This window comes from Neolamprologus brichardi, chromosome 13 (genome assembly GCF_056152115.1).
Source record: "Neolamprologus brichardi isolate AB-2024 chromosome 13, ASM5615211v1, whole genome shotgun sequence".
NCBI lineage: Eukaryota > Metazoa > Chordata > Actinopteri > Cichliformes > Cichlidae > Neolamprologus > Neolamprologus brichardi.
In genome coordinates this window covers 28679208-28702500 of record NC_142116.1, presented here as the reverse complement: position 1 = coordinate 28702500, position 23293 = coordinate 28679208, and the positions used below count along the sequence as shown (strand labels likewise).

General features: G+C 40.1%; 2 protein-coding genes across 7 annotated transcripts in view; one reads left to right on the top strand and one right to left on the bottom strand.

The window, feature by feature from the left end:
* The window catches only part of vrk2 (VRK serine/threonine kinase 2), a 26576-nt gene extending 4100 nt beyond the window's left edge, over positions 1 to 22476 (top strand). For 4 of the 5 annotated variants that reach the window (XM_087850408.1, XM_087850409.1, XM_087850412.1 and 1 more), the window contains exons 5-15: positions 835 to 904; positions 1448 to 1535; positions 3085 to 3193; positions 3389 to 3481; positions 5086 to 5218; positions 14470 to 14590; positions 15603 to 15661; positions 17012 to 17184; positions 18820 to 18963; positions 20254 to 20412; positions 20624 to 22476. In XM_087850408.1, coding sequence (XP_087706534.1) covers positions 835 to 904; positions 1448 to 1535; positions 3085 to 3193; positions 3389 to 3481; positions 5086 to 5218; positions 14470 to 14590; positions 15603 to 15661; positions 17012 to 17184; positions 18820 to 18963; positions 20254 to 20412; positions 20624 to 20971 — 1497 coding nt within the window. In that variant the 3' untranslated portion in view covers positions 20972 to 22476. The remainder of the gene's footprint in view (positions 1 to 834; positions 905 to 1447; positions 1536 to 3084; positions 3194 to 3388; positions 3482 to 5085; positions 5219 to 14469; positions 14591 to 15602; positions 15662 to 17011; positions 17185 to 18819; positions 18964 to 20253; positions 20413 to 20623) is intronic. The other variant, XM_087850413.1, reaches the window with a different exon arrangement.
* The window catches only part of fancl (FA complementation group L), a 35288-nt gene continuing 31254 nt past the window's right edge, over positions 19260 to 23293 (bottom strand). The window contains exons 13-14 of one of the 2 annotated variants that reach the window (XR_015719937.1): positions 21222 to 21547; positions 19260 to 21096 (exon numbers count right to left, since the gene is read on the bottom strand). Coding sequence is in view for 1 of the 2 variants with exons in the window: in XM_087850414.1 (XP_087706540.1) it covers positions 21061 to 21096; positions 21476 to 21547 (108 nt within the window). In the remaining variant the exon portion in view is untranslated. The remainder of the gene's footprint in view (positions 21097 to 21221; positions 21548 to 23293) is intronic. The other variant, XM_087850414.1, reaches the window with a different exon arrangement.

The following is a 23293-nucleotide window of genomic DNA, read 5'->3' as shown; positions in this document are numbered from 1 at the left end:
TGCAAACTCTCAACGACACCAACAGTTTAGGAGGTGTGTGTGCTTCCAGTTAGGAAACAGTCAATCACAAATACTAGTTTTTACTGTTTCTTTATTTTCATCTGATCACCTTTCACCTGGATGATAAGGTTCTGTCCGTACACCTCATGTTACATGGCTCTACTTCTTCTGCCATTTCGTCAGGGTCTGACTCTGGGTTCTGAACCAGTCCTATACATGCTAAATTTTCTTGCTGCTTCCTGATGTTCCAGTGAAATAAATGGGAAGAAGAAAATATTGTTTGATGTTTTACTGTCAGCTGTTTAATTTGAGATATAGCAATAACTAATCCCTCTCTTAAGCAAGCTCAATAAGTCAATCAATCAGTAGTCAATTAATTATTATGCTGTGATACTAAATTAAGCTAATGCTATTATTCTAATTATATTTGTCAGCTAGCAGTGTTATTGTATGTGTAACTGTGTGAAGTAGTTCTAAAAGATCTTATCAGTGACAATTGCAGTTAACATAAGTTTGGGCATGGACTTGAGCTAAAAAAAAGAAAGCATTTAGTGTTGCACGGGGCTGTTCACATGGGTTCATGAGACTAAAGTTAGACAACATTCATGTGTCATCCAGGTATTTTTATGATTTCTCCTGATACATAAGGAATAATAACATAAACAACCAGGAAACAAAGCATTGAAACAGGCATGTAAGTGACATGATGCTCACTGGCCGAGACACAAATCTTTTTCACAATTTTACCTTTTGGAATTAGACACAGACAATTAACTTTTGCATGGTCACTGGTTAAAGCTGCACTGTGCTAATACTGTGTGCTCATACATGCAGGAGTACCAGGAGAATGGCTCCCTGTTCTCGGAGCTCAAGTTCTACCAGAGGGCAGCCAAACCCGAGAGCAGTGAGTAGCACCACCCGTCCAGTGTCCCGGCAGCTCGCTGGAGCACGAGAGCGTTTGACTGATGAAGTGGCTGCAGACTCAGAGGCTTTGCTGAGTGCTGCTCAGTAATTAATAATAAGCCAAAGCAAACATGCACCTCAGTGGCAGTTGGGCCCCACTCTCCGTGCTTGTCTGAGCTCTCCAACGCCTTCGTTTGGAGAGGAAGCTACTCACACGTAATGATGCCCGGGCCTCCACTGAGCCCCTGACCACCTGCCAGCCTGGTTGAGAGCCAGTCAGGCCAGCCGCCATCAAGCCCTGAGCCAGGCCCACTGCTTTGTCTGGGGCCTCTGTGTGTGTGTATTTGTAGTCCCAATAAGATTGATATTTGTATGCACACGTTCTTACACTTACAAGGACAAATCTTTTTTTCTTTTTTGGCAAAACATTTGTCTACTTTTCATAGAGCTCAGTTTTTGTTTAGTTTTTTTGTTCAGACACAATAGCTCCATGTTTGCACCTTGTGTAGATGCATACCTGTGATTGTTCCTAAACTTGTTCCAGTGCAAAAATGGAAGAGAAACAAGAAGCTGGACTTCCTGGGCATCCCGACGTACTGGGGGTCAGGACTTTCAGAGTATAATAAACTCAGGTATTGACACAGTCAACACTAATAGGTTTGATTAACTCATAGGTTGCTATGATTGTTTTTTTTGCAGCCACCAAATTTTAAGCAAAGAGAAAATAACTTGAACAATGCTGTGTTTAGATTCATAAATGTAAAAAAAAAAAAAGCAGGAAGAAAGAGCAGCGTGTTTCTAATGTCATTAAAATCTAATAATGTAGACGTGAACAGCAGCTGTCCTAACTGGAATGAGTGTAGTATTTTATAGAAATTGACACATTTGGTATTATTTTATGTTTTCCTTAAACAAATAAATAAATATAGATATATAGATATATATAGAGATGGATAGAGATTTATATATATATATAGATAGATATATATATATATATAGATATAGAGAGAGATATATAGAGATTTAATTTTGTTTAAGGAAAACATATAAAATAATACCAAATGTGTCAATGATCTGGTTTCATAACCGAATGTAAAATAACAACTATATATATGATATTTTTCATTCGGTTATGAAACCAGATCAGGTCTTCGTGTCAGTTTTGAAGCTATTTTTTTTCTCTCTGCCTTTCCATGCATCTATTCATGATGTGTGCACTGTCTACATGAAGCTAATTAGAGACGTATATTGACATTGATATAGTATTATTAACACATATTAATAACTTATAAAAAAGATTAATTGCCTCTTGACTTAATGCTTATTACAAGAACCTTAATATAAAGCATAACTGAAAAAAAAATATTTTCACTGCATATGGCTGTATTTTAGCCTTAATCTAACCAGAAGATGCATCAAAACACAAACGGAGCATGTTTCTCTGACTGCAGCAAAAAAATATTCATTTTTTTCATCATTTAACTCCATGACGTTTGCTCTAAAGTAGACTCTTTGGGCAGAACTTAAAAATGAAATGGTGTGTTCAGGGTAAAATATTTGGAACGTAAAGGAAAGGACCTCTGGGGTTTTTGAAACCAGGCCAAGCTGGCTTTTGTTCGTGTTCTGCACATGAGTAAAGTGGACATCAGTGTTTATTTGTGCTGTCATATATCAAGTAAATTGTATGGACCAGTGTGAAATCCACGTGTATAACAACCAAAGTTTAAAAAAACAAACAAAATCAAGCAGATAAACTGATTTTAAGAAGGAGGAGGTTGCGTGTGCTTTCTTAAAAGCTCTGTTATCTGCTTTAATATCAGATTTTAACCATCTAGCCTTAGAATTAAGGCAACTATAGTAATTATTTCCAATAAAATATCTGCTTTTAGTCAAAATGTGTTGGGGTTTTTTTCACATCACTGTCAGTATTAGATTTTTTCTGTTGTTTTCTCTGATTTTTTTATTTGATTTTTCATCTTTGTTTGCTATATTATGACTCTTGTTTGTGAATCTTATGAAAAGCATCAGTTTTTTGGCATTTTGTTTAACTGTTTTGGTAAATAAAACATCCTGTCATAGTCTTTCATACAAAGTACAGTTTCGGTGTGGGTCGTTAGTAAATCTGGTGTTGTGTTATGTCAGAATTAGGACAAGAGTTTGAGCTTTTCTTCTCTCACTCAGGTATCGTTTCATGGTCATGGATCGACTGGGAAGTGACCTTCAGAAAGCTTGTGAGTCCAGTGGAGGCCGACTGAAGAAGACCACTGTTCTCCAGCTTGGACAGAGACTGGTGAGATAATGATCATATTTTGACCTGTTCAATAATACCAGTATAAATAAGCTGAGGCAGCCTGATCGCCTATCAATGACACAGTTAAAGGCCAGTTTGACAAATTATGACCCCATTTTACCAAAACGTTCGTTTTACTGCATTACTGTCTGCCTATGAAATTCTTGTTTTGTATGCTTTTGATTCTTGTGCCAGGTGGATATACTGGAGTACATACATGAGAATGAGTACGTCCATGCTGACATTAAAGCTGCCAACCTCATGCTGGGTTACAGGGACCCTGAACAGGTCAGTGCACTGCAGATCCCTGGTACAGTTACAGGAGAGAATAAAAGCCGCTGATTTTCTTTAAACTGCATTGATTTTAAATATAACCCAAAACATCTCAGTTTCATTAACGTTATAAAAAAGATGTAGAGGATTCAGTTAAACAATTTTATCTAGCAGAAGGCAACATTGCAGACATTGACGACAGATACAAGTACCTGGGAATCCCACAGGCAAATGGGAACCACGAAGAGGCCGCTAGGAAAGCGGGAGGAAGGAGGCCAAGGGCTACTGTGTGTCAGTACCACAGTGAGACAACGAACATCCACGAGTACATAAGGAAGATGGCCACAACTGGCTGCATGCTCAGTGAATACCTCAGGTAGCAGAACCTCAAGAAAGAGGAGCAGAAGAGGAACAATCATGGAAGGACAGGCCGCTGTACGGTATGTACCACCGACAGATAAGAGGAAGTGGCTGATATCCAGAAATCCACCAGTGGCTGGACAAAGCTGAACTGAAAGACAGCACAGAGGCACTAATCATGGCAGCACAGGAAGAAGGTCTGAGTGCAAGATCCATAGAGGCTGGGGTCTATCACACCAGGCAAGAAGCCAGATGCAGGCTGTGTAAAGATGCCCCTGAGACAATCCAGCACATAACAGCAGGGTACAAGATGCTAGCAAACGGGGAACACCATAACCAAGTGGCCGGCATAGTATACAGAAACATCTGTGCCAAGTATGGCCTGGAAGTCCCGAGGTCAAAATGGGAGACACCCCCAAGGGTGGTCAAGAAGATCACCCAAGCTAAGATCCTGTGGGACTTCCAAATACAGACAGACAAAATGGTGATGGCTAACCAACCGCATATAGTGGTGGTAGACAAGCGGAGGTTGACGGCCATAACAATAGACGTAGCGATACCGAATGACAGCAACATCAGGAAGAAGGAACTCGAGAAACTGGATAAGTACCAAGGGCTCAGAGAAGAGCTCAAGAAGATGTGGAGGGTGAAGGTAACAGTGGTGACAATGATAATCGGAGTGTTCAGTGTGGTGACCCCCAAGCTAGACGACTGGTTCCAGCAGATCCCAGGATAGCACAATGACCCAATATTAAATATCTGTGAGAAGGGAAAAGTCTGTTTTTAGTGAATGTCAGTTTTCAGGAGGTGCCCTTTCTTTTTTTTAAAGAAGAGGGATCTATAGGATACCTAAGTCTATCATTGGGAGAATATAAAATAATCCATGTCATGACTGGAAGGTCAAAGTACTGTTCTCAAGTCACTGCTGCTGTCTGCAATTTGCTAAAGATATTGATGAAAAGCCAGAAAGCTGTTTGAAAGGGAGTGTCATGTTTGGAGAATGGAAAAACTGTACCTTATCTGTTGAAAGCAGATATATGGTAATGGATGTATATCAACTCCACTATTTTCACTTAGTTTAATCAGCTTTTCTTTTCCTGCTTTGCTTAATTTTGAGACAATTGCAATGCTTATGCAGAAATAAAAAACATTTCAAAGGTTTCACAATTTTTTCCTGCAACTGTTGACGTCGCACAAACTCACATGTATCTTTAAGATGGGAAGACTATTTTTTTTTTCTGTCCTGTTGGGAACTATAGGTCTACCTTGCAGACTATGGGCTGTCCTTCAGATACTGCCCTGATGGAGTCCACAAAGAATACAAGGAAAACCCCAAGAAGGGCCATAATGGAACCATCGAATACACCAGCATCGATGCCCACAAAGGACTCGGTAAGCACTTGACTTTTTAAATAGTTAAACATAACAGAAAATAAAAACCTGTCTAAATGTTCAAATTTTATGTCAGGATATTAATGGTTGGTTTACGTGCCTCGTAAATTACACACAATGGAATATATGACCCACAAAACTTGTTTGTAGGTAAGCTAAATAAACTTTCACCATACATTTGCACAGTCCATTTGCCTCCATACATCTTTGTTTTGGTCAGTAACTTTTATGGAGTACAACATTCAAAGGGGCTCATTCTGTCTCGTTAAGTGCTCAGTTCACTTAACAGTCAGCAGTCCTGTGCAAATTGAATTCTCAACCATTTTCCACACATCTTTGCTTGATGATCTTCAACTTAAGTCCAGATTCTAATTATTACTGGCCTACTTAAATGGAAATTGGATAAATAAGATACCACCAGGTACTTAAATTGCTATAAGAAGACACCCCTGCTTATTACAGGGGCAATTGTGTCAGTATTAATTAAAGTGGTCCGCACTTGCACACCTACAGCAAAGTTTTTGAAGCTTATGATGATTCGAAACAATCTTCATCACTTTGCCAATTGCCGTGTAATGTCCTGTGAATTGTTTCCACAGCAGGGCCAAAGCCCTGAGAAGATTAAGCAAATTAGTCCACTGATGCATCAAAAGTCTGATGCTCCAAATTCCTATTGTATCTGATTCTCTGCAAACATGGGCAACAAATCCTGGACTTGTCTGTCTGCTGGCGGCCTCACACTGGCTATTGCTGCACACAAACTACAAACAAAGAAATGTTGCGGTCTCTCTGAAAATGCCTGTGGAATAATAATGCTTAAAACACATTGCCTGCTTGACCAACGAACAACATTCTGATCAGGGACTTCTTATAGAGGCTAAAACGATCATACCTGAATGCCACCCTCATTTCTGTGATGGAAACACAGTTAAACATGAACAAAGTTGCATTATTGAAAATTGGATTGAGCTACTTAATGTGTTAGTAAAAAATACTCTTAGTTAGGGAGGGTTCTGACATATTAGCAGATGTAGCGTTCGTCTGCTAATATGTAGATGAAAACTACATATCAGCATTTCTCTAGATTACATCATTGATATCATATTTTAGTGCTCCTGAAACTGATTAAAAAAAACTGATTACAAATGTATTGTGTTTTTACTGGCCACAGTGTATTATTATTATTATTATTATTATTATTATTATTAGTAGTAGTAGTAGTAGTAGTAGTAGTAGTCGTCACATTATTTGTGTTGTTGTTGTTGTTATTATTATTAGATGTATTTTTTCATTAAAATAATGAGGAAAGTTTCCATGATACTGAGAGTAAAATGAACAAAGACTGAAAAATGCCCCCTCCCGCATTTTAACTTTCAGATATGGTCTTCTAATGCAAACTACCAGAACAGAGACATTAACTTGAGTATGTCAGATTTTACAACTTATAATGAAAGGTGTTCAAAATTCACAAAGTGCTTTACGTTATCTTTACTAAGGCTACTATAATGTCTATTCTTTCCGTCTTTATCAATAGATGTAAAGTAGTGTCCACTTCAGCACCATCTGCCTTCCTTGCTGGTATTGGGAACACATTAACTGGCAAATTGCCTACCTGCTCCCTTTCCTCATTGACCATCGATTCTCCATCCGCGGCCCCTGCTGAATTCCCCAGCACCATCTCTGTTTAACAATTCCCTAATTAGCTAAAGTCATAACCTGCATCGTGTTTTCATCCCCCCATTAATTAAGGGCTTTGATGTTTGGTTAGAGCAATTCACAGATAACCCCTGTGAGCTCCACACCGACCAACTCCACTACCCACCGGTTCAATATTGTGAGTTAGCATGGCTCAGACTGCCTAATCTCCATGGGAGAGTTTCTATCAGCATAATCGATAATTGAAAGAGGTTCAGATTGTGTCCTGTCAGCAAAAACTATCACATGAAAAGCATGTCAACTGTAAAATGTTTAGAAGAGGGAAAAGAAGGAGCAGCAGAAAGAAAGATACTGGGTTTTTTTCCACATTTTTTTTTTCTTTTAGTTGGTATCTAGCAAGCAAATTACTTATTAACTTTCTTGATAATATTTTGTCTTTAAGCTTTTCTTTTTTTTTTTTTTTTTTTTAAATCAAGACACAGTTTAACACACATTCTAGTTTGGTACTTACAAACTTTTCCAGGTACTTAATTGTTAGAAAAAAAATCCAAAGAATAATTAACTGGTCACATATCAGGACCGGAGACTGTAAAGAAAAGCTAGATATAGAGACGGTTAATTGATTTCTCGACTCGTGCATCTCACCTGTTAATCTAAATAAGATGTCTTGAGTTTTCAGCAAGTGCTAGCAAGCTTGGTTACTAAGCTGCGTTAATGAACTGTACAGGTTCATTATGGTTTTCAAAATCATTTAAAAGCTCTCCTCCACTCAATTTACCAGTCGATCTACGTCCCTACCCTCACCTATGGTCACGAGCTGTGGGTAGTGACCGAAAGAACGAGATCGCAAATACAAGCGGATGTAGGGTTGTACATTTCTGGTAGCTTTATTTTGCAGTCAATTGCTACTGTGAAGGTGGACTCCAAAATCATGTCCAAAATACGAAAACGGAAAGATTACGTTAAGTTACAAAGAGCAGAGGGTGGGAATACTCACCATTGCTGTGTCATTAAAAAATCTAATGATCAATTTTGATGTTTGAAGAGCGTAGATCGATTGTTTGTTTACATCACTCAACACGAGCAGAACTGCATTACTGCATGCAGAAGACACATCATCCACATTCAGAAGCACATCTCTGTATAGTGACAGTTCTTATGATTTAAACAGGCAAATGTTCAGCATTGTGTTCTGCGTCCCGATCGGCTGTAGATCATTGTCAATCTCCTCCGTGCCGTGCTCTCCTGTACAGTACAGAATCGCTACATCGATCACTAGCAATGTGACTCTGAAGTGCTGTACTGTATGTTTGTAAGTTTTCTCCCCAACAAACACAACAATGTCGACGAAACGTTTTGCACAGTCAAAGGCACCTGCGGTAGCACCCAAAAGGCAGAGGAAGATGCTAACCATCGCACAAAAAGTTGGACTTCTGGACATGCTAAAGGAAGGTAGAAGTTACCGTATTTTTTTAAATTTTTATTATTTTTTTTTAACCATACCGTGTACCAGATTATAAGGTGCATTAAGCTTAAATTAAGCAATTAAGCTTAAAGTTAAATTCATTAGTTCTAAAATCTGTCATTATTATTTATAGGAAAACAAATATACTGTAGGTTTATTTCTCAAATAAATGTTTGGGACTGAAAACAGATTTTGATCTTTGGTTTCATTCTACAATGGACTATTTTTTTTTTTTTTTTTTACAAAGCTTTGAACTTTGAGTGTTTAAACACCTATCGCTGGTTATTTTTAGAACATCCGCGATAAATGAGGGAACTCTATATACAAATACTGAGAAATTTCAATCCTTTCTCTCTTTTGCTCTGAGGCACGAGGGAAAAATATCGACAAGTCGGCGAACATCATCTACAGATATATTCGGTAAATGGCCAAGACATCTTGAGAAATGTAAATCGCTGCTTGATTCGTCCATTTGGTTGACTTTTTTTGGAAAACCCGGCGGTAAACAAGACACGAATATCACACCGGAAACGAAGCGCCCTACAGGAGTTTCCCCACCGGAAGTAGCATATGCTAAGTTGCACATAGTCTATAGCTGTTTATTGAAGGAAGGAACTACCCATAGAAGCCAAAGCCACTTCTTGTACCAGGCATGTAAACATGCTTTTTAATGGTGTGTGGTTTGACATTTTACACTGGGCTCGATTTTTGTCGCCAGTCTCAAACAACCTCTCCAAGAACTGCATTTTTGGGCACTTCCAAGTTGGACTAATTTTTTGGTGTTTCCGCTTCGTTAACTTGATTTCTCCAAAAAAACGTAAAGTGACAACATCAAGCGACTCTTAGAGCCAACAGCAATAAAAAAGTTTTTTTTTGTTTTGTTTTGTTTTTTTTTTTTGACTGGAGCCCGAGCTACACAAAAATTCGACATGCTTAACATTCTAGATATTGTTATATTTAATACCTGCTTAGATGGACCGGTAAGTGTTAGAGTACATGTGACTGCTCTTGGAGATATAGTTTAAGAGCTTGACCCTTCTATGCCCTGATGGCAACAATCCCCACAAAGATGTTGACAGGTTACCATGGTGAGCTTTGGTGAACTCGCAACGCAAGTGCCGGCCTATGAACTCGGAGTTAAATAGTGTAATTACCGCCATTCGGTGGGCGGTCGGCAGACAGAAGACCGTCTCTGAAAGACAAGACTGTGAAGCAGAAGGGTTAAGAGTGTGACACCACAGCGTGCTTTAGAGAATCTGAATAACAATAGGAGATAATTAACAACAACAGCATCACTTCCTCACCTCCCTGTCTAAAGCATGTAGAGAATGCATGTGTATGCCGAGAATGCCACGTATGCACGATACTTGCGTATTTATGTTGTGTCCAATCTTTCCGTTGAGAAGTGTTTATATGTGATGGTATGTACTCAGATGCAGCTGTCTCTGTTCTGTCTTGTGCTGTTGAGGGCAGTATGAGGGGAAATGCTTACATGAATACAGAGGAGCAGACACACAAAATGCTATTTTGAACTGCAATAACAGAATACACAAAGGTCTGCAGCACTTACTGTAGCTGTTGTCTTTTTAATTGTTAATCTATTATAGCACTCTGGAAGTTGCAACACTTATTTCTAGTGTCAGTATCACATGTATTTTTCATCTTTATTCCCTTTCAGCTGGCTCCTGGTATCTATGGAGGGCTGTGTAATTATTTACAACAATAGGCAGCCTCAGTGTAACACTGACTTAATGCACACTTTACACCCACAAGGGCAAACGCATCTAACTCTTGTTATCAGAGTTGTTGAGATGAAGCGTGGCACATGATGACAGTTTCTTAAATGTTGGATTACTCTTTCTTCTGTTTTCTCTGTGGCTTTGTGCATATCTGTTTTGTTTAAAAAGTAGCCATTAAAGATGTTAGTCAGGACTGGTTCTACCATTTTAAGTCATTGAAGTCATCTTTATTTAGGACTTTATAATATATCCCGTCTTTCTCAGGTTTGCTTATTTTAACAAAGACTAAATTAAAAATAAAATCATGTGTGAAAAAATATTTTAAATTCTGAGCTCTTTAACCCTTTCCCCCATGAAGACGAAATTTGTTAACTTTCCCTGTACCCTTAATGACAAGTTTTGACACCTTAGTATACATCAATAAAGACAGTTGGGTAGCCATCAGAGTAGTTCCCAGGGTTTTCAAAAGGAGGCTGTATAGACTGAGACTACCCCGTACACAGGGTGTGTATGTTCCAGTCTCAATAAATTTGAGATTTATTGAGACTGGAACATTTGTGTAAGCCAGAGTCAGCTGCTGTCAGAGTGCACTTTCTTTGAACCTGTTCTCAAGCACTCAAACATTAAGGTTTTGAAAAATATCAAAGCAGGTGGAAAAGACGGTATCTGCATCCTATATATATAATATTATTATAATTATTATTATTTTTTTATTAGGGGTGCAACGATACACAAAATTCACGGTCGGTTCGATACTTTGGTGACACGGTTCGATATTTTTTCGATACAAAAAAATGTTCATGCTTTTTTAATTTGTCATTTATTAAAATTATAAATATATATTTTAACTCAAAAGTACAGTTTTTAAATTTAATGTTGCTGAAACAACAAAAAAATAAATCTATCTGATCGAGAAATCACTCATCTTTGGAAAAGAGAGTTTATTACAGAGAAATGGCTCTTTTCAAAATAAAAGCTATACTATACGCTTCTTCTGGGCTATATTCTCAGCAGCATATTAAACATATCAGGTCCCCATGAGGAGAATCATGTGCTAACGGCTGTCTAAATGACTCGGATAAAGTTTGTAGCATGCGTGCTTGTTGTTTTTGTCTGCTTCCACTTGTCTTTGCACTAGGATGATGTCGGCGTAAATGTGCAGTCATATTCGTTGTGTTCCCACTAGTGCTGTCAGCGTTAATCTCGTTAAAATGACATTAATGCCATAACGCGGCAAAACTCCGTTAACAAGTTACCGCGGATCGCCCCGTGCTTGGGGCTGGACGGCGTCAACACGTTAACAAGCTAACTGCGCTAACGCACTAGTTCCCACAAATTGAGCATTGCGTGGCACATCCGACATACTGTTTTACTTTAGTCCATGACACGCTTACCATCAGGGTCGTGCTTCACATGAAAACCAAGATAGTTCCAAACGCCAGATCTAAATGAGAGTGGGGGAGGTTCAAATTCGGGTAACATTGAGGCAGTTGCCATGTTGCAACGAGCTTAGCTTCTGTCTTGCTAGCTTGCGCTGTGCTCAGTGGATCTGCACTCGACAGTGCAGCCTAGGCGGAGTAGTCGAACGCAGATCCACTGAGCGCTCAACACAGACAGCATCGTCAGAAGAAAAGTTGATAAAATAAATAAAAAATGTTGTATTGTTTGATACATATGCGTACCGAACCGAAAGCACTGTATCGAATGGTTCAATATCGATACGAGTATCGTTGCACCCCGTGTGTGTGTGTGTGTGTGTGTGTGTGTGTGCATGGTATATCCATATAATCTGTTCTTAAATACTCCATAGAAACGGCACATGCTGTTGGGTGGGAGGCATTATCTAACACCTCTTTTCTCAACCCCCTTCCTATACATCCAGTCTTTCACCACTACTCCTGTTCTGATCAGCCTCACTGATTATTTAGACTTCCTGCTGGGTCCACTTTAGTATTCTATGCTAGCCTTGCAGTTTCTGACTCAGACACAACACTGTTTCCTTGAAATGTTTAGTACTTATAGGCGATCTGTGCCCATCTTCATCTTGAAGATGTAACCTTGCACTCGTACATTTCAATACTTACTTTTCAAGAATTTGCATGTTGTCAGATTACTGCCCTTCCATCCCACATAATGTGGTCTTCTGTGCCAGTGACCACGCTTTCCTCCTTAGACCAGACTGTTGGCTGGAGAGGATCAATGCTGGCTGCGACTCAGGGAGGAGATTTCTCCCCTCTGATGGAGTCAGTCGATAGGTAATTTCTCCCGAGACGTGTGGCGGCTGTTACAGTATTGAGCTGCTAAAACCCTCGGGCTCGACCCCTCTGGATGGACTTGGTCGCTAAATATTGATAGACCTCACACATTAATGTAGACTCATGCAGTCACACACACAACCACAATAAGACACAAACACAGTCTGGACTTGTTCTTAAAGAAGCTTTAGTACATGGGAAGCCACACTTGTAAAATCTATTTAGTTCCCTAACATCAAATTGTGCCGTTCAGATCCCTGATTATGGTTTGGGGAAACCTTTTTTGTGTTGGGATATTTACAGTGCTGAGATGGCTGTTTACAGGACTCTTAGGTCTAAGGCACATATTGAGCACAATAGTTCTTTAAAGTCAGCAACTGATCCACTCTAATTGTACTCTATAGTAGAGATGGACCGATCCGATATTACGTATCGGTCCGATACTGACGTAAATTACTGAATCGAATATCAGAGGGAAATAAAAAATGTAATCCGATCCATTAAATATCAAAAAAGCACCTCAAAAAACTTGCAACATGGCGTAACTCGGCTCATAACCGTAGCACGTCGGAGTAGTGTGCTCACGTGATAGAGCGGCTGTGTGTATTTGTAGCCTCGCTACCAAACCAGCATTTCATCTCCGAGGAAGTTATCTCAGAGAGAAGTAAAGCAAGTGTGTAAGTTCATCTCTGAATGTTTGTAAAGCATTCCCGCGTTAAGCTTAACAACCGATATATGGAGCGTCTGCCTCTTCTCTCTTCCTCCCTCTCCTGCTGCTACTTCAATCGTGAAACTGATCAATCGCCAGAACTCCAGTTCCTCTGACAGCCATCTGAGGCAGGCTTCAACACAGAGTCAGTCCCCACAGACTCCAATGTTTAAATGCCGAGCTTACCAGCAATGTAAAGCATTTTTACAGTCTGGTGTGAGACACACATTTTGTACTCTTTAGATTGGTTCCTCCTTAATAACAACTGTTGAGGGTATGAGCTTTTAAATAGTTTTCATGTCTCACCTTGGAGTTGTCAGGTGTGCCGACACAGCTGGCTGTGCCCCCTCAACTCTGCTAATTTGAGTCACTTCACTGGATTGTGCTCTCGTGTCTGTAGTTAAGCAGTCTATCAGTCAAACAATATTTCCTGGAAGCTTGTCCTTTAGTTTTGATGAATATATTCTAGCAATCAGTCTGTTATGTCCCACCTATTGACCATGTGTCACTTTTGGCTTCAAAAAACCAACATGTTGCAGTCAAACCACTAGTGTTGGTGCTTAAAGATGTGGAGTCCGAAACCAATTGGGTGATGGCATGGTGGCTGTGTCCATGTTTTAAATACAGACTTTTATATAGAGAGCCTGTGATCTGCCTTTCACTTTCCCACCAGTTTCAGACTAAAGTGAAATCAGTTCCACCATTTAAAAAAACAAAACAATGTTTCTGTTAGCAGACTGGAGGAGCACAGATGGGGTCAGCAGTACACTACTGTTTACTTCTGTAACATGTGGTAGTGATTTGAACTGAGATGTGTGTTACAACCAGTCATTGGAGTTTTACTTTCAGTGTCTGGATGAAGCACATGTATTTTTTTTTTTCATTTAAAGATCTTAAAGAAAAAATGATCAAATAAGTCAGCAGGAGTACCCCAGAAGGGGTTTTGTAATCATAGTAAGTGTGGGAAGCTACACAAGTCCATTTGGAAGTAGAAGCTGAACCCACCCACCAAAAAGTCATCATGATGGTATAACACAGTATTCAATCTCACATAGAGACTATAATTGAAAAGAGGAATCTAGTTGATATACACTTTCTTGTCTTGATAAGTTTCCATCCTGTTTGGCCAAACAAAATAACCCACTGACAGATGACACAGTGTAAGAATTAGTATACGTGCTTCAGCCTTTTTGATTGATTTCTACTGTGTTAGCTTTAACCTCAGAATTTAAAGAGTACTTGTGTCCAACCTCGGCTATGCTACAGGAAAAAAAAACCCAACTATTTGATTGAACGACAAAGAGCAATATTTTCTAACTACTGACTTACGTGCTTCTACTTTTTCATTGTCTTCTTTAAATTGTCTTTATGGAATTATGCTAGCACTACTGCACCGTCACCATCATCTCATTTTCCTTCCTCTACAGCGGCATCTAGACGTGGTGACCTCCAAATTTTGGGTTTCTGTCTCCTTCACTGGTTATGTGGGTCTCTGCCTTGGGACGATGTCCTCAAAAATCCAACTCAGGTCCAGGAGGCAAAGACCAGGTAGGGAGTAACTGAGACTGAGCGTGTATCCGGGTACTCTCTACAGAAGGATGGAAGATTTTAAACACCTTTTTTTCTGGATTAGAGTCTCTTTATTGCCATGAAAAGCTGTTGACTGACGTCGCAGATTTCTGTAGTGAAATTAAATTATAATAATTAAATTGCATTGCAGCATCTGTTGCTCTAACAGTACAACATATAGTATCACACACACACAAAGTCTGATACTGGAATTTCACTTATTAACATAATTATAAATCGTTACTACCTTTCTTCCTGTTTCTGCCTTAAAGAAGCATTTGCAGCGTAGCACAGGTGTAGTCTGTTTTAATGATGTCCACCCAGACATCACCCAGTCCACCTGTCTGGTTTAAGGAGTGGTAAAATTATATCAAAGCTTTGAGTCTGTTTCGTTTACAGGACACTGCTTGAGCGTATTTCATTAAACAGGATTTTAGGAGTTTTCTTGTCTGTTGTTGAAGAGTTATACCTGAGGGCAGATTTTACTGTGCGCTTTTAGAGTTATGGAGCTTTCATTCATTTTGATTGGAGCTTGGATTCATGCTAGGGTGGCTGCCAAGTCTCCACTGCTTCAGTACTGTGCAAAAGTCTTGAGCCACCCAGAATTTCCTTATAATTAGCTTTCTATAAGACAAGACTTTCTTGTAATTTTTAATGAGGTCTTCAGCAATAGTTCTCCAGGTTTTTATGGTCTTTTAAAGTTTCCATTAATTCTTTTTACGTTTAATTAAAAAGAAACAAAAACTACAAGTGCAAATAAGAGTGTAATGACTTAACAGCTCTGTCTGATATGAGGCTAGATATATGTGGAATGTACTCCACAGCAGTGTTGCATACATAATCTACTCCTAATAATTATGTTGAGTGTGTGTAGTTGATGTCAGAGTGAGAAAAACGAATGTTGTGTGCTTTGGCTTCATTTCAACTCGTTCTCCTGCTCTGCCCCTGAGTCCATCTCTCAGATCTCTTCTGTTTTCACTTCTTCTCTCAGACTGATGGATAATCTGCCACATTCAGTCCAGCAGCTGTCAGTGAGCGGAGCCAGCACAGGTAAGCCAAGGCCAAAGGGCATCTTCAGGTTAGCGAACTTCTTCTCCACTTCTCAAGTTAACGACAGAATTTGAAAGTAAAACTACAAGCCTTTGGAGGGGGAGAGAAAAATCTTCTTTTGGGCTCTGGGTTTACTGAGAATCTCTGTTAATAAGAATACAAGATTAAACAGAGCAGCACTTCTTTATTTTTATTTTTTAAAATCAGTATGTGTTCATGTAGAAAGAACATATCTAAGGTGAAGACTTTTCTAGTCATTAGAATGATGTCATTACTCATGTTTTCTCTACAAATGGACTATTTCAAAGATTTTTTACTTGTAGGGATATACTGAAGGCAAGTTCAGGTCTAATGGAATATAGCTACAGCCGAACTCTACAGGTGTTTCTGTATTCTTCCACATGCTGCTTGGAATCTGATCCAAGAACTGAGTCAGCACAGTGTGGGTGACTTTTACGCACTGTGTAGGCAAATTGTGTGGCTAACTGCTTGACTTTATACTCCTGACTTCAAAGATTAAGCGGCATGGCCGAGTATTTTCAGTATGGTGTTGTGACCTTAGATTTCCATCGTAATTTAGATTCCCATACGTTAATAATGCAAAATCCTTTGCTAGCTGGGTCAAAATGATGACGTGTGACACATAAACTTGGTGTAGCTGTGTGGTTATTTGCTGAGCTCAATGAAGAGGCTAAACTTAGTTTGGCTTAAAAATGCCTGAAGTGAAGACAATCTTTAAACTGGATTATAAGAAGAGACGAGGCTGTTACAGTCCAGGCTACATGAAAATGTCCCACCCAGAATAAAACACTGTCTCCTTTTCTCTCACCTGAAGCTCCAGAATAACTTTGTAGCAATTAAACAGCTGTCCCATTGACATGCCTTTCAAAGTTAGTCGTGTTTTATCTCTCCTCTTTATAAGGAGAGGTCACACCTGTGCTATGGCTCGGTGTGTGATGTATGGTTGGGACTAGATTCTCCTCTGCTGACAAAGCCCGGCTGCCCGCCACAGATAAGAGCTGGGGTATGCATCAACCCTGTGTGCGAGTGTGTGTGTGTGTGTGAGTGACACCGTGCTACTGCAGTATGTGCCAGACATGTCACCTGGCCAGTGTGTGATGCATCAGGACTGATTGAGTATGACACTTCCACACATGCAGGTCCTTAGCCACGTGCTCGCTTGATCTCCTCTGCGGAGAGATACCACCACACACAGACACACACACTCAAAAATATACAGGGTGCTTCACTTTCTGGAATAGTAACTTTGTAAAAATCAAACCAGATTTAATCAAATCAGTATCACTTAACATATCTGATTCTTGATGTCCACTCTGCTCCTGTCTTCAGATGAGGTGGCCAAATTCCTCCTTTATGTGAACAAACTGGGCTACCAAGAGAAGCCCGATTACCAGTATCTTAAAAGCCTGTTGGGCAGTGCTGTCAGGGGAGGACTTGATTTGTCCAAGCCACAGGGAGCTGCAGGGGAATCGCCCACCAAAGATCCTCGAGCCAAGGAAAAGGTGAGGACTCAAAACCTGTGGATTGGTGTGGAAATAATTTGGCACCACTGAAATCCTGTGAACCCACCTTCATCCTCCAGTAGGTATTTGGCTTCTTACTGAAATGTTGGCTCAGTTAGACATCTGTCTATAGCAGCTCACTTTCTCAGCGGGTGTGGTCACTTCACAGGCGTATTCCAAGATGACAACGCCAGGATTCGTCAGGCAGATTATGAAAGTATGATTCACCACCACAGACTGCTGGGATAACCCCAGTGGGAATCTTTGGGATGTGATGGTCTGATTACTCTCACCATTGACTGGCCCTCCTTAAAATGTTTCTCGTGCATTGGAGAATAGCCACTATGACACAGAAGCTGAGAATACACCAAAAAAATTAGATCTAAGACTGGTGATAATTGACAGAATTTTACCATTCAGTCAACATTCAACTACTTAAGTGTTTGGCCACAAAGATCCTCATTTCCCCAACTCAGTCTCTTAACCCTGAGTGCTGAATTGTGACAGCAGTGAAAGGGAGGGCTAACCTGCCCCAACGAGCATGTGAACTAGAGGTGGTCAGGTCTGAAGCTGGAGGGCTGCGATTCTGCCTCAATTTAACAGAATAACTTCTTGACCCCACCCCCCCCCCCCCCCTTCCTACTATCAACGGCCCAATTTGAAGGAGTTGATGACACACACTACAGAGCACAGGGTGTCTCCAATTATGCTCCTGATTTCCTCTCCTCTCCTTGTGTCATTTAATTTCCATGCTAAAGTGCTGGCCAGTTTGATCCCTAGTTAAACAGAAGTGGCCATTTACAGGCGGTTTAGTGAGGAGAGTAAATGTCAGCTGAGATAAAGGCCACTGAATGGGTATGTTCACACAGTCATTTGCCACTAGTGTTGGATAAATATGGAATTATTTTATGGAGGATTATAGTTTTGTAGAGAGGCAAAGTTTTATTTAAGGAAGACTGTTCAAGGATGGGCTTATGGGGTAAAGAGATTTCACGTGACATTAAAAGACATAGGAGCAAAGCATGCACAGCTGTAGATCAGGAGTTCAGAGGAAATGGCCTTTAGACTGAGGCTTCACACAGAATCTGGCCTCAGCAGCAACTTTTGTAGTGATAATGTTGGTGCTGGCATCAGGCAGCAAATATTATCAGTTCTGCCTATGTGTAACATGAAAAATGTGACTGTGTATTCTCCTGAGTATTGGTATTGAGTTTGAGGATTTTATTTTGGACTTGACAACAGTAACAGTCCAGTAAAAGAAACAAACCAAACATAATGAGTGAGAGTCAGTAGCTGAGATGAGGAAGTGGACAGTGAAAGCCTTACCTTCATCTGAGACAAACTGCTGATGCTTGTCTAGCTTCAGCTAATGCTATGTTAGCTCTCCTGCTAGCAGGTGACACACGGTGAAGTAAACGCAGAACACTGAACTAAATTGCCCTGCATAGCTCCGTGCACTGAAGAAGGCAGGATCTCATATCTGATCCAATCGATCCTCCAGCTGCGTTGCATTAAAGGAGGAGAAATAAGCTCGCAGATAATGTTGTGACTGAAATGAGGCCAGTTAGAAAGCAGTCGTGTCGGCCTCACATCGGCCATCACAGAGATAATAAAACTGCTTTTTGTTTCCGTCAGCAGAAAGCAGGAGGAGCGAGCGGAGTCTCTGGAGCCAAAGCTGCACCTCTACAGGACCATGATGAAGTCCATGAAGGGGCAAAGTGCAAAGCAGTGCCAGCTCGCTACAGAGGACCACCCATCAATAAACCTAAACCAGAACAGGTAAGGCCTCAAACACCTTAACTGTCACCCTTTATGCAACAGTATGCTGAGACAACATAACCCAAGTCACATTTTGACATCTCTTGTAAATAAAAAAAATAACTTTGAAACTAGATTTGAAATACAATGTAATATTAAATCAGAAGGGTTCAGAAGCTTGTGTAACAGTTTACTGTGTGACATTTCTGCTTCCTGCTAAAGAGTGTCTAAAAGAAAGATCAGAGACTACAGCTGAAGCTGGAGTTAACCTAATGATGAGGTCAGCTTTGACTGACCTGATGTTGCACCTCTGTGTGTACATGATGATGATGACATGAACACCACAAGGCATCCAAACTCCGAGTAAATTACTGTCCAGCATTTTTCAGCCTTTGTGCTACTTTTAAGACCTTTACACACAAAACACACTGCATTAAAAAAAAATCTGAAAAATGAAGTTACAAACTTCTCATGTAATATATTCAAGGTGAAACACTGGAAGATTTACACAAAATGGATCAAAAATTAGTATTTTTAGACAGAATGACATTCAAATATCTGTCACGGGCACTTTGTTAAAACAGAGTGATCAGCACGAGATGTACGATGTGTAATGTTGCAGGTCATGCATAAAAGCAGTTGGTTTCTCAGTCAGGAGCTGCAGAACTGTGTTGTATAGTTCTCTGTGTTAAAAGTAATACGTGGGTAAACTGTTTTCACTCAGCAGGTTATAATTTGGTTTCTTTGAAGTGATCTCCCACACAGACAAGAGCCTGAATCTAAAACCTCACACTGCTGTGGACACAGTCATCAGGCACAGATTTTACACACCTCAAAGAACCAATATGGGTTTAAGTAGACACCAACATTAGAACATTCTTACTGCTTCACCTGCTGTCAGACAAGCCATTACACTCCACCAGCCTGCACTGACAAAAACAGTCATTTTACCTCATAAAACAGGAGCTGTTCATTGCTGCCTCGATTGGTTGGTTAGTGGATTTTGTCCCCTATGGATTCCACTATAAGCACGTTATGAAGATGAAGAATAATTTGGCTAGTGTTTTTGTTTTGTTATGAATCTGGACAGGCACGGGTTACCCACAGCTAAAAATCAGTAGTGGAACAGTGCAGACAACACAGCACCCCGGGTTCTTGTGCGTTTGCCATTAGATGTTGTACTTTGATGTGTTCATCCCTCTACCTGTAATGCACCTGAGATCTGTGGCTGTTTAAAATACTAAATTTCACTGTCAAATAAATGATCAAGTTCCTGATTGGTCAAACTGCCTTTTATTTGTTTGAATATAGAAGGAAGAAGTTCTCCCTGCTGTCAGAAGGTCCCCGAGGCAAAGGCCTGTGTGCAGTTATGAAGACATCGACAGTGAGGAAGAGGAAGAACGGCCCAAACCCATTGCTGCACGTTATCTCAGAAGTCCTCCAGTAAAGCCCAGAGCTCAACCCAAACAGGTGTGAGGCCATAGCTTGGACAGTTTGAACCTGTTTTACACTAAAGGCTACAAAACAACTATTTACACCTGACTAAATCTTTACGATGTGCTGTAGACTCTTCAGTTAGGTTGTTCTTCCAGATTTCTAAAGGTTATAAAGAAAAAGCAGAATTGAAAGTTGACACCTAAATGCTTCAAAGTGCACACACTTGAATTACCTTCTTTAACAGAAACATAACCCCACAAGGACAAGCAGCAAAACAGATGACGTGCCCCTGATCTCAGCGAGAATGGAGCGCCGAGTCTTCCCACAAAGGAGAAAAGAAGAGCAAGCAAACGGTTACATGGACAGGCAAACACAGCACAGAGCGGTATACAGCCATCCAAAGTACTGGGATAGCCAGCTCTACTACAGAGATGCTTTGGGTAAATGGGAAGAGTCTGTTCCCAAAAACTCAAGTCCTGAAGCCGGTCCCCAATGGAGTGAATGGCTGATGTCCTGGTTACTCTTTCTGGGCGCCTTTCTTTTACTGCTTGCTGTTGTCAGAGTTTGCCAAAGTACATTGAAGCCCCTTTGAGGAGCTAATGGATCTACGAGTTTTAACAGCTCCTTTCAAAGCTCCTTCCCAAAGTGGAGATGGAGCAGCCGGGAACACAAAGCCTCTCATCAGGACTTCTGGGCTGCCATTTTCACAGTGATGGGCTGAAATAGAAGGACAAGCCTCAGTTTATTCTGCCTATTAGATGTTCTGTAAAGGTAAACATGCGATGAAAGATTTCTTTATGATAAAAAGATGAAGTGGGCTCTCGTTTCTGACTGCAACTCACACGCTCGAATAAAACCGTCTTTGACTTTGAATCGGTGGCGAGCTGCATTCACAGACACGCAGTATCACACGCTTACTCCTTTATCAGACGAGGAGTAGCTTCAGTCAAAGTGTATGAATGCAGCACATTGTTGAAAGCGCAGTGGCAGAAGAAAAGGCTACAGGATGTATAGAGGCATGCTAATTAATAAGCTGAATATCTATTGAGGGCTTTCTGAAGGCAGCTGTCAGTCACACTGTGAGGCACGCACATACCTTACTGCAGTAAGGACACTCTCCAAAAACAATGTTGAAGCTCTGCCTGCTGGAGTGCAGCGCTCGCAGCCACTGAAGGCAAAAGAGAAAAGATCAAATCATTACCTTGAATCTGATGTGTGGCTCATAACAGCACTTTCAATATACACTCTGTACAGCTATGTTTAAGATTATCCAGCACCCTTGAAGCATTGAAGGGCTCTTTTTTTATTTAATTTTTTTTTTAAGTCGATTCGCGTCCTGCGATTTGTTTCTGAGCTTCAACGATATCTGGCCGTGCAGCATGTCACCGAGGACCGAGTCCAAACAGTCATCTGTGCTCATTTCCTGTGTGTCATAAGGCTGCACTAGTCCAGTTCTACCTTTGATCATATCTGACTGTCGCTCACCTTGAGCAGCCCACCTGTTGAAACACTAAAACACTGATGGCTAATGAACAAATCGTTTGTGCCTGATTAAATTAAATGCTGTTTACAAACACTGTTTACAATATGTATGTCCCCAAAGGGGAATCTGTATTCATGTGCATGTTTACTGTACTTGCAGCTCTCTGAAGGCAACAGAATAAGGCTTTGTATTATGACTGAGTGAAAATGGCAACTGTAATGAGCAAAACTTTGTTCATTTAAGCAAATAAATAAATAAAATAGATGTTTATAACTGTGTCCACTCCTCAGGAGGAACCCTTACAGTGTTTGAGGAGGGAGCACTTTAAACTCAAGTCAATAAATGGAGAGCTGTGTCCCAGAGGCATGCTGGTGGTACTGAGGGACTTGAGAAGAAGTGGAATTTTTTAATTATTAACCAGATCAGTTTTTTGGTCATTTTGTCAAAGTGTATGAAGTAGTCTGGGGTATATCTTAAACTTTCTGAGATTATAATATGGGTGATGTGACAGTCTACTTGTTGGGCACATGTCATATGAACCCATACATCCTAAGCAGTGAGTTCATGCTCAGTTTTTTTACCCACATACAGCCACACATGCTTTTTCAAAAGTCTTAATTATACAGTGTGGTGGTTTCCACGCTCACCTAACAAACAAATCCTTTTGCATCAGGAAGACCATCAGGTCCAACCTACTTGCTGTGGTGAGCTTTTGTGAATGGGGAAACAACCCAAAGTAGCTTCCATGAATATATCCATTGCTCAAAGAAAAAAAAAAAAGGACTTTTGATAATTTTGGTTTCCACTGAGCGCTGTTGTGTCATTTTATTCTTGAGAAATCACATACTGTATAACAGCAAAGATATTCAACTTGAATACTTCTATATCAAGATATGTCAGCTATATATAAAAAACATTTCCGTAATAAGTCATATCACTGTGGCTTGACATCTGGGCTGTTGTCATGTCAGACATCTTTATTAGAGATGGCACGATACCACTTTTTTATGTCAGATACCGATATCATAAATTTGGATATCTGTCTATATCGATATGAATCCGATATAGTGTGTTTTAATCAATAAAACTGTAATATCTTGCTGCTTTTTGTATAAGTTCATACTCAAGTAAAAAAAACAAACACTAAAGCTATTCTGTTATACCTGTATGCAAAAAATACACTGCACCCAAAATATTTCATAGTTCAGCAATACTGATCAATCTAATAAACGTAAACCTGCTCCATCCTCCCTATTCTGGTATTTTAAAGAGTACTTAGCAGAAATATTAAGCAACCTAACTAATAGGGTTGCAAACTCCCAGCAAAAAAAAAAAAAAAAAAAAAAAGGGAACCACCCTCCACCTCGTGATGCTTAATCGACGTAATCAACTTTAATTTGAAGCAGTGTGAAAAAAAAAATCCACAGAAAT